Source organism: Nycticebus coucang, chromosome 9, assembly GCF_027406575.1.
Source record: "Nycticebus coucang isolate mNycCou1 chromosome 9, mNycCou1.pri, whole genome shotgun sequence".
Lineage (NCBI taxonomy): Eukaryota > Metazoa > Chordata > Mammalia > Primates > Lorisidae > Nycticebus > Nycticebus coucang.
Window position 1 is genome coordinate 35,267,303 of NC_069788.1, and position 16,975 is coordinate 35,284,277.

Consider the following 16,975-nt stretch of genomic DNA (forward strand, 5'->3'; position numbering starts at 1 on the left):
CCTTTAATCTACATGGGCAAGGGGAGAAACAAAAAAATCATGGAATGTACATTATAGGGTCTGTCAGAATAGAAAGTTGAAAATTTACTACCACTATAAAAATTCAAATCCAAAGTAGACCACATGTTTCCCCCAAAGAAACCATGTGTCAAAATTCCTCAAATAACATATAAAAAATGGTGACTAAAAGAGACCATCTGGATGGCTAAGGCCTTCCTGGTGACCACACTGACCTCAGCTCTGCCATCCCCATTGGGCTTTAGCGTTGGCAAATTTTCTTCTTTCTTCCCAATCTGTTTTTGTTTGTTTGTTTTTGAGACAGGGTCTTGCTCTGTTGTCCCAGCTAGAGTACAATGGCATCATGATAGCTCACTACAACCTCAAACTCCTGGACTCAAGTGATTCTCCTACCTCAGCCTTTCCCAAGCACCATACCTGGCTTATTTTTCTATTTCTTGTAGAGACAGGGTCTAGCTATGTTGCCCAGGCTGGTCTCCACCTCTGGGCTTTAAATAATCCTCCTCTCTCAGCCTCCCAAAGTGCTGGAATGACAAGAGTGAACCACAGTGTCTGGCCTTCCCAATATGTTTAATTTCCAAAACCAAGGGTAGAGAGCATTACGTGAATCCCCAAGAGCATCAGGGCTGCACCCAGAAGGGCCTGTGTTGGCTATACAGTCACAGTTGTCACCACGGAAAGATGGGAGGGGGGCGACAGGTATGTCCCTTACCCTAAAGTAGAAGACAAAATCCTTAGGGCACTGAGAAGTTAGAAAGAATTTCAGTAGCAATCAGCTGAAAGCTTCCACTTAGCCTGACAAGCTAGGTTCTTTCTAATTTCCAGGCAAATTAAAAAACTAAATGTTGGGTGGCGCCTGTGGCTCAGTGAGTAGGGCGCCGGCCCCATATACCGAGGGGGTGGGGGATTCAAACCCAGCCACGGCTGAACTACAACCAAAAAATAGCCGGGCGTTGTGGCGGGCGCCTGTAGTCCCAGCTGCTCGGGAGGCTGAGGCAGGAGAATCGCTGAAGCCCAAGAGCTAGAGGTTGCTTTGAGCCTGTGACATCATGGCACTCTACTAAAGGCGGTACAGTGAGACTCTGTCTCTACAAAAAAAAAAAAAAAAAAAAAAAGACTAAATGTTATCAAGCAATTAATACAGCAGATGCTGTTTGGGTCCTGTATCTCCTACAGACTCCTGCTTCAGTCCCTAAGAACAAAACAGCCAAGGGCAAAGGCAAGTGTCTAGAACAGTGCCGAGCACGTATTAAGTATTTGATAAATATTTGTTGAATATCTCTTGAATGAACGTTGATATGCCCTTGGCACTCTCTACCTTCTTCCTTCAACACACATGAAACATATACACGAAGTTGAACCCATACCTGTTCATTGCAACTCCATTCGTAGCCTTGCAAAATCATTAACAATTACTGCTAGAATACAAACATCAGTGGGCTGAGCATTTTGTTAATTGTGTTACTGACGCACCCTAAATGCCTAACACAGTGCGTAGCACATAGTAGGTTCTAAGAATATTCAAATTATACTTGTTTAATACCGAATGAAGGGCCTAGTATGCGCCAAGCGCAGGGCTAGTCCGCCTTCAGCTAGCGTCCTATCCCAATCACTTCTACCAGGACGGCGGAGGTTGCCTAGAGTCCTCCTGTCGCCAGGGGCCGCTGTAGGAAACGCCTGGCTTCCTTCCCATGTCACTCTCTGACCCCCGAAGTTATTGCCCGCAGTTAAGATGGCGGTGTCGGTGGCAGCTGCAGCGGGGCGGCTGCGGCGGGCCATTCAAAGGTCATCTCCACGGTGGAGCCCCAACCGTCGGCCGCTCTCATCCAAGCCCCCTCCAGCCCAGGCCTCAGCCGTGCGAGACGCCTTCTTGAGCTTCTTTCGGGACCGCCATGGCCACCGGCTAGTGCCCTCCGCTTCCGTGCGACCCCGGGGCGACCCCACCTTGCTCTTCGTCAATGCAGGCATGAACCAGGTGGGGGCTGAGTTAAAGGGCTTGGTGGGCGGAAGGTTGTGAGTTTTCTGGTGAGAAAAGCGCTGCAGGATTGGGCAAAACAAGCAAGGGGCGGAGCTCATAGATTTTGGGGAAAGAAGGCGGCGCGTGGTTGGGTAAAATGATTGGGGGTGGGGCTCTGGGTATATAGTTAGGGTTGGTGATGGCTTGACCTGGGTGGGAATTTGTGAGCTAGGATTGAGTTGCAGGTTCGGGAACGGCAGGGTTGGAGGCCAGTAGGGGAAAATGTGAGGGAAGTCTGGTTTCACTTATTCATTCTTTAAGTAAAAATAACTCATACATTAAATGTTTATTGAGCACCTACTATGTGCTGGGCACCGTTCTCCAACCACTTACTTTCTCTAGACATCTTTGTCCTTATCTGTAAGGTGGAGGAAAGGGAGGGTAAGCTAACCTTAGAAGATGTGCTCCCTACTAAATGTGGTCTCAGTTTTGTACCATGAAGTTATTGGGTGTGTTTGATGAAGATGAGATGGGAGATGCCACCTTTCAGGGCTTTGTTTCTAGTTACCAATACATTCCTTCTTCTTTTATCTTGCCTAATTTACTAATAGAGGGTCTCTGATTCATGATATATTTATCACTTCTCTGCCCCCCACCCCATACACAGAGATAGCTACCCACAGATTCCCAGGTAGCCCCCCGCCCAAGACCAAGACCACACTGTACTCTCAGGAACACAGTCAACCTTCAGTCTGAACAGCCACCCCTCATCTTTCCATTCTCTGAGGAACTGGGATATCCCTCTCTCCCTCCCCACTTCATGTGCCTCCAGTTCAAGCCAATCTTTCTGGGCACCGTGGACCCACGAAGCGAGATGGCAGGCTTCCGACGTGTGGCCAACAGCCAGAAATGTGTGAGAGCTGGAGGGCGCCATAGTGACCTGGAAGATGTGGGCCGAGACCTTTCCCATCATACCTTCTTTGAGATGCTCGGCAATTGGGCCTTTGGGGGTGAATATTTTAAGGTGAGTCTCTATGCAGCTCTGGAGTTAAGAAAGGGTTGAAAGGGTCAGTGGTCAGCCAAGAAGAGAGTCAAGGTTAGTTTTGTCTTCACTGCCCTATCTGCTTAGGCCAGCAGTTCTCAACCTCTGGGTTGCAACCCCTTTGGGGGTATCCTGCATATCAGATATTTACATTACGATTCATAACAGTAGCAAAATTACAGTTATGAAGTAGCAACAAAAATAATTTTATGGTTGGGGGTCACCACAACATGAGGAACTGTATTAAAGGGTTGATTAGGAAGGTTGAAAACCACTGGCTTAGGCAGAGCTTCATACCAATACAGAGCCAAAGTGCTAGTTTAAGAGCATGTATAAGAGGAATTGTATCTCACTTCCTTGAGTGCCTTGTAAGTCCCTTGAGGGCAGAGACTGTGCCTCCTGTGTTATGGCTGGTCAAAAATTATATGAATAAATGGTCAGACAGTAATGCTAATGTCCTAACTGGAGTTAAAGGTCACCCCAGGCTAGAGTGGGTAGAAAATTTCCTGGAGAAGATAAGACTTGTTCTGGGATTTAAAAGAAGATAGGATTTAGAATAGAGAGAAAGCTTTCTGACAGGAAAAAAAACACAGAAGCAGAAATTATCACAGATTGTTCTGGGAACAAGATAGGCAATGGAAATAGTTTCGTCTTAAGCTGAAAGCCAAACTCATGTGGCTTGAATGGCACTTCCGTGAGGCCTCCCTTTCATGCACCTTCTCACCCCATGCTTGTTTCTGCTGCAGGAGGAGGCTTGCAGCATGGCCTGGGAACTGCTCACTCAGGTCTATGGGATCCCTGAGGAGAGGCTCTGGGTCACCTATTTTGGTGGTGACCCCAAGACAGGGCTGCAGCCAGACCTGGAGAGCAGGGACATCTGGCTCAGCTTAGGGTAAGTCAACCCCCTCCTTATGTTTACTCCTGGAGGGCAGGAGAACTGGAAAACAGAGACTACCAACACTGGTTTTCAGCATCTTAGCATATCCCACGATACTGTGGGGTCAGCCCTGTTTCTCCTCTTGCTGAGCTGGGACTTGAAGGAGGGGTAGAGAGGGTCTCAGCTTCTGGGTCTTTCCATCTCCCATCACTCACCTACCTTTCTCTCCAGGGTATCTGCCAATCGTGTGCTTTCCTTTGGCCCTCAAGAGAACTTCTGGGAGATGGGGGATACTGGCCCTTGTGGGCCCTGTACCGAGATCCACTATGACCTGGCTGGTGGAATGGGAGCCCCCCAGTTGGTGGAGCTTTGGAATCTGGTCTTCATGCAACACAACAGGTAGTGGGGTACTGAAGCAGGAAGAGAATCCCTAGCTGGAAGTAGAAAAGGTGGCAGTCAGTAGACTCTAATCCATTTCATATAAAGACAAACACTTAAATGGTGCTTGCTGTATGCCAGGCACATTTCTAAACACTTTTCAGATAATAACTGGATTAATCCTAGTCTTTGCCTGTGGCAGTTAGTCACCCATGGTAGAGTGCCTTGGTGTCATAGCTCACAGTAACCTCAAACCCTTGGGCTCAGTGATTTACTTGTCTCACCCTCCTGAGTAGCTGGGACTACAGTGCCTGCCACAGTGCCCAGCTATTCTTTTTTTTTTTAAAGATAGAGTCTCACTCTTGCTCAGCCTGGTCTCGAACTCCTGGACTCAAGCAATCCACCCACCTCAGCCTCCACAGTGCTAGGATTATAGGTGTTAGCCACTGCACCCAGCCTTGCCTGCAACAGTTTAAACAAGTCATTGCTGTTCCCTGGCCTCTTACCATATGATGCATTTGAACTTGATGATCTCTAGGATTTCTTCTCTTCTTGACATGTCTCTTTCTAAGGGCAAAGAATTCTGTCCAAGAAGAGGATGTCTAGGGTTTAGACAGAGGCCTGAGAAAGGGGCAAGGGTAGAAGTAGACTTCTTTGAGAAAGGACAGGACCCAAGGCCCTCATCATCTGATACAGGAGAGGGGAGCACACTGTCTGTCTGGTTCTTCCCACTGTCAGTCCCCTTGGGCCTCTCCTCATTCCTCTACTCCCCCTGGGCATCTGCCTCACACCTGTAATCCTTAGAGGGGCCACCTCACCTTGCATACCTTCTCCTGGCCAGAGAGACAAATGGAAGCCTACAGCCCCTGCCCCAGCAGCATGTGGACACAGGAATGGGCCTGGAAAGACTGGTTGCTGTGCTGCAAGGCAAACACTCCACCTACGACACTGACCTCTTTTCCCCACTGCTCCATGCCATATACCAGGTGAGCCTGCCTTTTCCCTTCCAGAAGCCCTTCTGACCTCATCACCAGTACTCAGCTTTCTGTCTTTGTTGAGAATCCAAAATGTCCCCATCATCTAGGGATAATAACCACCCAAAGATCCCAGGGTGTCAAGCATGAGGCTAGGATTCATTGCTTGTTACTAAATGTTGCTCCTGATTCCTCTCCTTCACATGTTCAAAAAATTGTGTTCAGTGCCTACTTTGTGTTATGTTCTTTGTGCTTGGTACAGAAGACACAGCAGTAAACAAAAAAGAGATCATAGAAATTACTAGCATGAGAGATAGGCAATAAATAATGTGTTAAAGAAAAAGATAGTAGCTAACAGATTGTGAATAGGCGGTAAGCATGGGTGGTAATAATTAGAAGAAAGGAGACTTAGAAGAATCGTAGAAGAGGTGTTTGGGAAAGGCTGACCAAGAAAAGAACTTTCTCACCAAGAAAGAGGAAGACTCATCCCAGGCCAGTGGTTCTCAACCTGTGGGTCGCAACCCCTTTGGGGATCCCCTGCATATCAGATATTTACATTACAATTCATAACAGTAGAAAAATTATAGTTATGAAGTAGCAACGAAAATAACTTTATGGTTGGGGGGTCACCACAACATGAGGAACTGTATTAAAGGTCGTAGCATTAGGAAGGTTGAGAACCACTGTCCCAGGCAGAGAAGACAGCAGGAACTAAGGCCCTGAGGCAGGAAAGGGTTTGACATGGGTCAGGAACAAAAAGGCAAGCAGCCAGCTACAGTAGAATCCATGGAATGTAGTTGGAGTATGTCAGTTAGCTTTTGCTGCATAACTATCATAACTACCACTGTGTAGTTTAAAACAGCAACTGTTTATTTAGCTCATGAGTCCATGGGCTAGCAGTTTAGGCTGGGCTTAGCTGGATCATTGTTTTGGTCTTGTGTGAGCTCACTCATACATTTGTGGTCAGCTGCAAGGCAGCTCTTCTTGTAAGGCTGGCTGTCAGTTCAGGGCATTAGGGGCGATGGGGACATGTGTCTGTCATTGTCCAGCTGGCTGTCCTGGGCTTGTCTACATCACAGCTGGGCAAACTTCCAAGAAAGAGAGCAGAAGCTTAAGCTCAAAACAGTGTTGATTCCACTGTATTCTATTGGCCAAAGCAAGTCATAAAACCAGCACAGATCCAGGGATGGAGAAATAGATTCTGTTTCTATTGTAAAAGTCATGCCATGTATTGCAAAGTGGCAAGTGCACAGGAAAGGACAACTTTTGCAAACAGTCTACCATAAAGAGGAAGGCAGGAGTCAAATCTTAAGTGGCCTTAAAATCCAAAGTGGTACTTTTATGCAAAGTGTGGTGAGAAGGGCTCTAAGTGGGGAGGGCATTATCTGATGCACACTTTTAAAAGGCTCCTCCTCTCGCTATGTGGAGGATGAGCTGGAGGAACACAGTGTAGAAGCTGAGAAACCAATTGGGAGGCTATTATCAGTCCAGGCAAGAAATCATAGGGTGTGATTTCAGCTATTGTTAGAGGAAATAAAGAAAAGTATATTGATTTGAGAGATCTCTGGTCGAAGCAAAATGACCCACTGATGGATTGAATAGGGAGGGCAGAAAGAAATCGAAGATGTTTCCTAGGTTGTTGACTTCAGCAACACAGTGAATGACATGACTGCCTGCTGAGATGGGGGAGCTTGAGGAGCTGGGCAAATTGAGCTCTAGATGGGGGAGCTCAAGGAGCTGGGCAAATGGAGCTCTCCGCTTTGGAGCACTCACACGTATGCACAGCCTCCCTCCTTGTGCCCCATAAGATGGTAGAGGCTGGGGCAGGTAGTGCAGAACTGGAGTCTGACAGGCCTGGTTTAGAACTCAGACCTGCTCCTGATGAGCTGTGTGGCCTTCTCTCATTTAACTCCTCTAATCTTGGTCTCCTCTTCATTAAAGCAAGGACTAATACCTCCCAGAACCAGCTGTTTTGGGGTTGGATGTCAAATTGTGCAAGTATTTGCCCCATTCTGATAGTGGATATTCAGTATATGATCACAGATATGATGATTGTTAGTGCCGAGTGTGAGCCCGTGAGGGCAGGGATCGGCCCTTCTTCATCTGTGAGACTTCTCAGCCTAAAGTCCAGACGGGCAAGACCCTTCTGGATGTAGTTCATCTTAATGCTAAGGAGGCCGTAAAGGTGATAAAGATAATCCACCAGGGCCAAGTCAGGCAGGGCCAGCAACCGTGTTTTCCTTCTCTCCTGCTTTTCAGGGCTGTGAGGCCCCCCCTTACCTGGGCCGGGTAGGGGTAGCAGATGAGGCACGCACAGATATGGCATACCGCGTGGTGGCTGACCATATCCGCACACTCAGTGTCTGCATCGCTGATGGTATCTCCCCTGGGATGTCAGGTGCCCCGTGAGTCTGGAAGGGCTACAGAGAAGGCAGGTGGTACTGGGGGTTGCAGGGGTGAGGAGGGAAGGAAAAGGAGAGGTAGGTCGGGTTGAGCTGGTAGCAGGCCTAGGGGAAGGAGAAGTTTTGGCATGGGAGTACACATTCTGGAACTTTGTCCTCCTCACTCCCCATTTTGCTGACCAGGGGTTTCTGGGGGCTCCTGGGCTCTGAACCCCTCTAGGCTGGTTCTTCGCCGGATCCTCCGTCGAGCAGTGCGGTTCTCCACAGAGGTCTTGCAGGCACCACCTGGCTTCCTAGGCAGCCTGGTGCCTGTAGTGGTGGAGACCCTGGTAAGGACAGAGCTTCTTCCCTCCTCTGGACCTCCTGAGCACTCAGGGAACCTACTGCTAAGCCCAGACAGTGCCCCCTGGCTGGGCACCGAGGGCTCCCCCACCCTACGTGGCCAGCCAGCATGCTGTCAGCAGGCTGAGAAAGCTGTACTTGCTTACAGGAAGCAGGGAGTCATCTGGAGGCTCCAAGTCTAGGCTGCTGAGCCTTCAGCTTTGTGACCCCCTTCTGGGTACACAGCACCCCACAAGAAAACCGATTCCCCATTTGGGTCCCTCCCCCAGTCCCTCAGTGTATCTGAATCTCCAGGGCAGGTGTCCTCAGGGAGGCCCAGGGTAGGGAGGTGGAGAGTGGGGTGGTTGCTTTCTGCACCTCCTCAGGTCTCTCCATCCCCCCCCACCCCCCAGGGAGATGCTTATCCAGAACTGCAGAAGAACTCAGCCCAGGTACTGGATTCAGAGGGGGAAGGGAGGAGGTAATGGGAGAGTCAGGGAGTGAGGCTGTCCCTTCAAGGAGACCCAGCTCCACTTCTGCCCGTCTTGGGGTTCAGATAGCCAAGCTGGTGTCAGAGGATGAGGAGGCCTTCCTGGCCTCCCTGCAACGGGGTCGGCAGATCATTGATCGGACCATGAGGAAACTAGGGCCTTCAGATGTGTTCCCTGGTGAGTGGGGTACCTAGCCTACATTGAGGGGCTTGGTTCCACCTAGTGTTTCTCTCTCCCTGTACTCTCCTTCAGCACCCAGACCCCTCTGCAGCAGGAACAGCACCCTGCCTCTCCCTGCCCTGCCTCTGCCACCTGGCCCTGCTTTCCAAAGTTGGCTCCATGTCTATGGGGGCTTTATCCTACCCTCCTTTGAAATGACATGTGCCCAGGGTTGCTACCCCCAGCTCTGTTTTTTGAGCACGAAATCTGAAAGTGACTTGACTTCTGGGACTGCCCAGTATGGGGAGGAAGCATTTGTGCTTAGCATCTGGTGACGTCTGTGTGGTTAGAAAAACCCTGGCTCTTACTTCTCCCTTACTTTTCTCCCCACCCCTCCGTAATATCCTGTCTTCCTTCCTCAAAGCTGAAGTGGCCTGGTCTTTGTCACTGTCTGGCAACCTGGGGCTCCCCCTGGACCTGGTAGAGCTGATGCTGGAGGAGAAAGGAGTACAGCTGGACTCCGCTGGGCTGGAGCGGCTGGCCCAGGAGGAGGCCCAGGTACAGTCTGGGGCAGCCTCATGCTGGATTCTGTTGGACACATTAGCCCCTTTCCCAGCCCCTAGCTCCTGGGGGAAGAGCTGCAGCAGTTGAGCGGAACCAAGTTGCTGACAGTCCCCTTAGCTATGAAGGTGACAGGACAGGCTTTCCAAGACCTCAGGCTGCAGCTATAAAGAGGAACACTAGCTGGGAAAGGGCTAAACAGAAGAGCAGACACCTAGAGAGGGGCACAGTGTCCCAGAGAGGGACCCTCCAGGGGAGGGAGGCCTGACCCTGAGGCCCCTGCACGATGGATGGTCCAGCAGCTAGCCACGCCCAGAGGTTTTATTCCAGAGCGGGCTGCAGGGCACACACAACCGTTTGGCAGGGACAGGGCCCATTGCGTTCTGTGTCCTCTTCCTTACACACACTCGCCCCACAGCACCAGGCCCAGCACGCTGAGCCCATTCAGGATCAGGGACTGTGGCTTGACATCCACGCTCTGGGGGATCTGTGGCGTCGAGGGGTGCCCCCAACTGATGACAGCCCCAAGTACAACTACTCCCTGCGACCCAATGGGGATTATGGTAAGAACCAGAACTGAGGCCGGTACCACAGGCTTGACCCTGGTTGGGAAAGACATCCAAAGATGGCTGCTATTCACCCCTATGCATTCCCCAAAGCAGCCACCAGGGGCTGCTGCAGCCCCCAGCTGGACGTGCCCCCAGCCCAGCGCCTGTGGGCCTTGAGGTACAGCCGCACACCCCCAGCAGTGATAACCATTCTGCACCCTGGCAGAGTTCAGCACCTGTGAGGCCCAGGTGCTACAGCTGTATACAGAGGACAGGACAGCTGTGGCCTCCGTGGGAGAAGGCCAGCACTGTGGCCTCCTCTTGGATAGGACCAACTTCTATGCCGAACAGGGAGGTCAGGCTTCGGACCGTGGCTACCTTGTGCGGGCAGGGCAACAGGTGAGTGTCCCTCCCTTCCTCAGAGAGGCTAATTTCTGTGAGAGAAAGACCTAAGCCTGAATGGGAGCCAAGGGGAGAGACAGGCAGTCACTGAAGCACCTGAGTGACTCTGCCCTTCTCCAGGATGTGCTGTTCCCAGTGACCCGGGCCCAGGTCTGTGGGGGCTTCATCCTGCATGAGGTGATAGCCCCTGAGTGCCTGCAGGTAGGGGACCAGGTACAGCTGCATGTGGATAAGGTAAGGACCTTTCCCCAACTCTTGTTGACACCCTGAAGCTCCACTCTCCCCACCCACCCCCCCGCCCTCACCCAGGACCCTAAGTGACGAAAGTGTTTCAGGCCTGGCGTCTGGGCTGCATGGAGAAGCACACAGCCACCCACCTGCTAAGCTGGGCATTGCAGCAGACCCTGGGCCCTGGCACAGAGCAGCGGGGCTCCCATCTGAATCCTGAGCGACTGCGCTTTGATGTGGCCACCCAGGTGAGCCAGGCACAGAAAGATAAGCTTCATGTGAGGTGACAGCCTTAAAGAGAGACAGTCTGTGGAGGGTTGTGGAGTCTTGTGGAGGGTTGATCAGTCTCTGGGTCCAGCACTGCCACCCATTCTCTGTGGAACCTGGGGCAAGTCCCTTCCCCTCAGGCTCCTGCACTGGTGAGGAGTCTGGCCAGGGAGTGTCTGGCTCCTTCCCAGTTCTGATGTTGCAGGATTCTGAAGGTCTCCAGCAGGGGTGCTCTTTCACCTCCAGCCACCCACCTTCCTTGCTCCTGCTGGCACCCAAGCTATTCCTGCTTAAACTATGCCATCTTTTCCCTTCTCTACCCCTTGTCTCCTTCCCCTCCTTCACATCTGGTGGAAATCCTTCCTCCAGGAAGCACTTCTAGTCCCCCATCTTACCTGCTTGCTCCTTGCTCCTGTATCTTGTCATCCTGTATTTCTCTTCCATTGGGCTGCCCCTTGCAAGCTCCCTGTCCAGAGCCTTCCGTTTTTTTTAAATCAACTTTTCATACCTAGTAAAAGGCCTACAGCTTCCAATAGGCCCAACTCCCACGAGGCTTTCTCTGGAAAATTATTGTCTGCTCTACCGCTAGCCACTGTTCTAGAACCTGGGGATAGTTCAGTGAGCATTAACTGCTTTTCAACATAAAGCACAGGCCTGACTGCCTGGCAATCTGTCCATTTCCTCCCCACACCACCAGGCCCCATTGACCCCAGAGCAGCTCCGGGCAGTGGAGCACACTGTGCAAGAGGCCGTGGGGCAGGATGAGGCTGTGTACATGGAGGAGGTAGCCCTGGCACTCACTGCCCAAGTTCCCGGCTTGCGCTCTCTGGATGAGGTGAGTTGAGGGTGCCCTTCAGGTTGAGGTTGCCTGACCCCTTTAGGCATACCCAGAGGCTTCCTTCTTCTTCTCTGAAAGTTAACAAGCCTGTCCCCTCTTGACCTCAGGTCTACCCAGACCCTGTACGGGTGGTATCAGTGGGGGTGCCAGTGGCCCAGGCATTGGACCCAGCCTCCCAATCTGCACTGCAGACCTCTGTGGAGCTATGCTGTGGGACGTGAGTTACTTTGTTCTGCCCTGGAACCTTAGGTTCTGGGTCCTCACCCCTTCTTGGTATTTGGAGCCACCAGCCCTTGGTTTGGGGCTTAGACTTCTCCCTTCTCTCCCATCATCTCCCCTGACTTTCTCCTCCCTCTTTCTTCCCATAGGCACCTGCTACGCACAGGGGCTGTGGGGGACCTGGTTATCACTGGGGAGCGCCAGCTTTCCAAGAGTACCACCCGCCTGCTGGCCGTCACTGGGGAGCAGGCCCAGCAGGTCAGCACGCTAGTGGGCCCTGGAGACTTTTGAGTATGGTGGGGAACCGAGAACACACATAGCTGACGTTCCTAGGCTCAGAAATGCCTAGCAGCAGAGCCAGAGTTCAAGCATACCCGAAGTAGCCATAATGACTCTTGGTAGCTGGCATCTGTTTGATTATTTGGTGCTGGTGCCTTGGTTGGTGCTGATCTATCTTCCTCCCTCCCTCCCTCCCTCCCTCACTCCCTCCCTCCCTCCCCTTCCTTCTTCCCTCTCCTTCCCTTCCTTCTCCCCTCCCCTCCCCTTCCTTTCCCGTCCTCCCTTTCTTTTCTTTCTCCTTTTATTTATTTATTTTTTTTGGACAGTCTCCTTACACCAGGCATCCTCAAACTTTTTAAACAGGGGGCCAGTTCACTGTCCTTCAGACCGTTGGAGGGCCAGACTATAGTTTAAAAAAAAAAAAACTATTAACAAATTCCCATGCACACTGCACATATCTTATTTTGAAGTAAAAAACAAAACGGGAACAAATACAATTCACACCGCTTCATGTGGCCCGCGGGCCGCAGTTTGAGGATGCCTGCCTTACACCATGGTGTCATGGCTCACAGCAACTTCAAATTCTTGGCCTCGAGCAATCCTCTTGCCTCAGCCTCCTGAGTAGCTGAAACTATAGGCACCTGCTACAATACCTGGCTAGTTTTCTATGTTTAGTATAGACAGGGTCTCACTCTTGCTCAGGCTGGTCTTGAACTCCTGAGCTCAAGCAGTCCACCCACCTCGGCCTCCCAGAGTGCTAGAATTATAGATATGAACTACTGCACCCAGACTATCCTGATATTTCTTTTTTTTTTTTTTTGCCAGGGCTGGGTTTGAACCCTCCACCTCCGGCATATGGGACCGGCGCCCTACTCCTTGAGCCACAGGCGCCACCCCCTGATATTTCTTATTTGGCCCAAATCAGCAATAAGTTGAAAGCCCCTGTCCTGGGTGGGGAGTGTAAACCTGGTAGACCTGACCACCTTGTTCCCTCCCCACAGGCCCGAGAGCTGGGGCAGAGTCTGGCCCAAGAGGTGGAAGCAGCTGCAGAGCGGCTGAGTCGGGGCAACCGGGATGTGGTAGCAGCACAGCAACTGTCCAAGGATGTGGGACGACTCACTGATGTGAGGCCCACCCTCACCTTGGGATTCCCCCCACCTCCTGGCCCTGTTCCCTACCGAGTGCCCTCCTGAACTTCTCCAGGGTCCCTAGCCCTCCAGTTGGGCTGGGCTCTAGCTGGCCCAGATGGTTGTCTGCAGAGTGGGTGTGGTGCCTTCCTGCCCCCTACCTAGTAGCCATGGCTCAGGGAAGGGCAAGGGTGATTCACTGCTTGTGGCCATAGGCAGTGGACACCACCATGATGCCCCAGTGGCAGCGGCGGGAGCTACAGGCCACACTGAAGGTGCTACAGCGGCATGCCAACACTGCCATCCGCAAGCTGGAGATGGGGCAGGTAAGGGGGGATTGGCTGCACCCACATACCCAGAGACCCTCCAGCACACACCATGAGAAGCCTCAAGGGCTGGGACATGGGAGTGAGTCAGAAGCTGTGTGAGGACATGGGGACAGAGTGGGTGGCAGCTTCCTCTTTCTCCTGCCATCTGGGAGCCATTACCAGGCCATTCCCCCACTTTTCTCTCTGCCAAATTGTGTCCCTCCCTCAGCTCCCAAGTCTGGCTCAAACTCTCCCTCAGGGAGCCTACTGACTTGATTACCACCATTCAACCCTAATTGCTCCTTGACTGTGGTTCCCCCTTCCTCCGCCTCCTCCCAGTCCATCTGTGCTCCGACCTTCCTCCTTTCACCTTCAGTGACCCATTTGTAGGGACCTAGAGCTATGATGAAAGGGAAGAAGCAAGGGAGGTGAGGAAGGACATAGGTGGGACCCCCAAAAACCACCTGATGCAGAGCCCATGCCACCTCTCAGAGCTGATAGCCCTTGCTGGGTGTGGGGGAAGAAAATGGGAGGGGGTTGCTATGCTAAACTACAGCCCTGTTCAGAAGTGGGGGTTAGTTGGAAACCTGCCTCTCACCCTGACCCCTCTACTGCCCTTCCTGCCACACAGGCTGCAAAGAAAACCCAGGAGCTGCTGGAGCGGCACTCGAAAAAGCCTCTAATTGTGGACACAGTCTCGGCTGAGTCCCTCTCAGTGAGTTCTGGCAGAGGGAAGCTGCCCCAGGGTTTGGAGAGGACAAAGTCCTGATGGGGTGGTAGCTGGGAGTTGGGAAGCTACAAGATCACCCTCTGTCCTTCCTTGCCCAGGTGCTGGTGAAGGTGGTACGGCAGCTATGTAAGCAGGCTCCCAGCACGTCCGTGCTCCTACTCAGCCCCCAGCCCACAGGGAATGTGCTTTGTGCCTGTCAGGTGGCCCAGGTGAGAGAAGCGGGCGTGTGGCCCACTGCCCCCATCCATTCTGGTCCAGCTGTCTGATGTCACGCCTTCTGTTCCTCCCAGACAAGGGAGCCAGTGCTGGACAAAGGTGATGTATCAAGACACTCCAGGACAGGGATAGGGCAGTCTCTTATCGCTAAAGACAGCCCCTCCCCTTAAGAAGGCACCATGAGGTTCTCTAATTACCTCCCCCTCTCAGGCCAACTCTTCTGTCTCCTCACCTGACCTTCCCCTACCATGTGCTGGGCTGAGAAGGGGAAATCACACCTGTAACTCTACTCTCAAGGGTACCTTGAGTGCATGCTGGCAGGGAGGGCCACTGTGCGTCTTTTCTTCTGATTCTTTCCCTAGGGTGCCATGCCTACCTTCACAGCAGAGGCCTGGGCTCTGGCAGTGTGCAACCACATGGGGGGCAAGGCCTGGGGGTCTCAAGTGGTGGCTCAGGGCATCGGAAGCACTGGTGACCTGGAAGCTGCCCTCAGTACGGCCCGAGTGTATGCCCTCAGTCAGCTCTGACCCAGGCCCATCCAGGGACCCAAATGGACTAAAGATAAGTGCCAGGAGACCTGAAGAAGTCCCAGAACTCCCTACAGACTGAAACAGAGGACTAGGGGCTGGAGGCCAAACAGCTGAGCCAAACAGGCCCTATAGGACACAGGAAGACATGGGCTGAGGAAGGCAGAAGTGGGCCCAGAGACCCATACAGCCCCCTTTCCCTCTTGGTGAATGTGAAGACATACGTGATTTTTAAAAGTGTTTCACAGAGGACAGGAAGCTCTAGAAGGTTCTTTTACTAAAAAAAAAAAAGAAGCAGCTTCAGCTGAGCATGGTGGCTTACACCTATATTCCTAGCACTTTGGGAGGATCACTTGAGACCAGCCTGAACGAGAGTGAGACTTATCTCTATAAAAACAGAAAAATTAGCCAGGCATAATGATGCATGCCTGTAGTCCTAGCTACTGGGCAGGCTGAGGCAGGAGGATCACTCAAGCCCAGGAGTTTGAGGTTGCTGTGAGCTATGATGGTACCACTGTACTCTAATCTGAGCAACAGAGTAAGATCTTGTCTCAAAAAAAAAAAATAAAAAGAAAGGAGGGAGGGAGGGAGGGAGGGAGGAAGGAAGAAACGAAGCTTTTCCCTTCCCAGCAACCTGGGATGGGTGCCCCATCATCAGTCTGAATTCTTACACTGGCTCAAAGGCCACCAGGATTCAAATCAGGACCATCCTCTGGATGAGTGCTCAGATAGGCTCTGCATGTCAGGCTATCCTGGGCATTGACAAAGGACTCCCCAGCTACTAAGATCCAGAACTGCTATGTGAAAATCATTGCAGCAGGGCAGACCCTCTCTGGTGTCACTATTTCATTAACAATGATTTCTTGTTTTAAAGTCTTGCTGATTTTTAATAAATTGAGCAACTGAGAATATGGCAAGCACAAACAGACACTCCTGCCCTAGTGGAGAAAACAGGCAATGAAGAGAAAGAAGAGGGTGTCAGTGATGAGGTCTGTAGTGAAAAAGTGAGAATGGGGGTCAGGAGGCTGAGGGTGGTGTTCCTGCCTCATGGAGAGGTGGCATCTGGGCAGGGAGCTGGGAGGTGAGAAACCCATGAAAAGCTGAGGGAGCAGCTTGTGCAAAGGCCCTGAGGTGGAGATGGGTGGTGGCCAGTGCTGTAAGCTGGGATAGTAGGAGGTGACAGAGTCAGAGGGAGACTGGGGGTCACACAAACCATATGCTTTCTAAAACATGTTTTCTTTTAACCTCTTTTATTAATGAGTTAATGGACCCGAGGTGTTAACTTATCCAAGGTAGCCAACCAGTAATCCTCAGCACAGCTGAAATTAAAGCTAAATCCTGACTTCTATAACACCTCCAGCCCCTTCATCGGCCCCCCCCGACCCCCCCGCAGGACTGTTTATTTTTTTTTATTTTTTTATTTTTTTTTCAGTATTTGGCCGGGGTTGGGTTTGAACCCGCCACCTCCAGCACATGGGGCCGGCAGCCTACCCCTTTGAGCCACAGGTGCCACCCAGGACTGTTTATTTTTTTTAACCGACCCCCTAAAGTCTGTCACGCTTACCCTCCAGACTGGGGACATCACCACACCTTGTCATACTAGGGCTGGAAGTGGGGTTGGAACATGGCTTGGGCTGTGTGCAGGAGCACTGTGGAGGCCTGGAACCAGACATAGCCTGGAGAACGGTGGAAGGTTCCCCCTTCCCCCCGCGGCTTGGAGTCAACAAAGCATCAGGGGAGTTCCAGTGATTCTTGCAGATGCCCTGGAGAAAGTCCTTCCACCCTCATCTTCCACAGACAATTCCTGGGCCACCTCCCCACCCCTTAGCCCCAGTCTCACTTCCACACGGAAGGTACCGAGAAGACACAAACCTTAACCCTGCCCGTCCCCCGCCCCTATTCCCAAACCCTCCCCCAAGAAGCGCAAAGCAGGCCACAGAGTTCCCACCGCTCGTCCAGCGGCCCCACACAGCCCATCGCGAGAAAACGTCCAGAGGCAAGGCCTGGGCGCTCTGAGCGCCACATAGCCAAGTGTCCCGGCGCAGGGGCGGCGACCCTCCCCCGCCCGCCACGCCCCCTGGCGACGCGGGCGTCCCTAACGACCGG

General features: G+C 52.0%; 1 protein-coding gene across 1 annotated transcript; it reads left to right on the forward strand.

Moving 5' to 3' along the window:
- Positions 1-1,645: 1,645 nt before the first annotated feature.
- On the forward strand, positions 1,646-15,163 carry AARS2 (alanyl-tRNA synthetase 2, mitochondrial). The gene is made up of 22 exons (XM_053602096.1): positions 1,646-1,993; positions 2,808-2,999; positions 3,764-3,909; positions 4,126-4,293; positions 5,114-5,258; positions 7,506-7,651; positions 7,869-7,977; positions 8,383-8,421; positions 8,526-8,637; positions 9,044-9,177; positions 9,599-9,743; positions 9,955-10,127; positions 10,251-10,364; positions 10,466-10,606; positions 11,323-11,460; positions 11,571-11,680; positions 11,832-11,940; positions 12,963-13,085; positions 13,304-13,414; positions 14,028-14,111; positions 14,225-14,335; positions 14,705-15,163. The coding sequence occupies exons 1-22, from the start codon at positions 1,751-1,753 to the stop codon at positions 14,867-14,869; spliced, it is 2,958 nt and encodes a 985-aa protein (XP_053458071.1). The 5' UTR covers positions 1,646-1,750; the 3' UTR covers positions 14,870-15,163.
- The last annotated feature ends 1,812 nt before the right edge of the window (positions 15,164-16,975 follow it).

Excerpts from the sequence above, each read along its gene's own strand:
- AARS2 (XM_053602096.1), top strand. The coding sequence starts at position 1,751 with ATGGCGGTGTCGGTGGCAGCTGCAGCGGGGCGGCTGCGGCGGGCCATT. Across the intron at positions 9,744-9,954 it reads GCGACCCAATGGGGATTATG|AGTTCAGCACCTGTGAGGCC; the intron begins GTAAGAACCAGA and ends GCACCCTGGCAG. Across the intron at positions 11,941-12,962 it reads CTGGGGAGCAGGCCCAGCAG|GCCCGAGAGCTGGGGCAGAG; the intron begins GTCAGCACGCTA and ends CCCTCCCCACAG.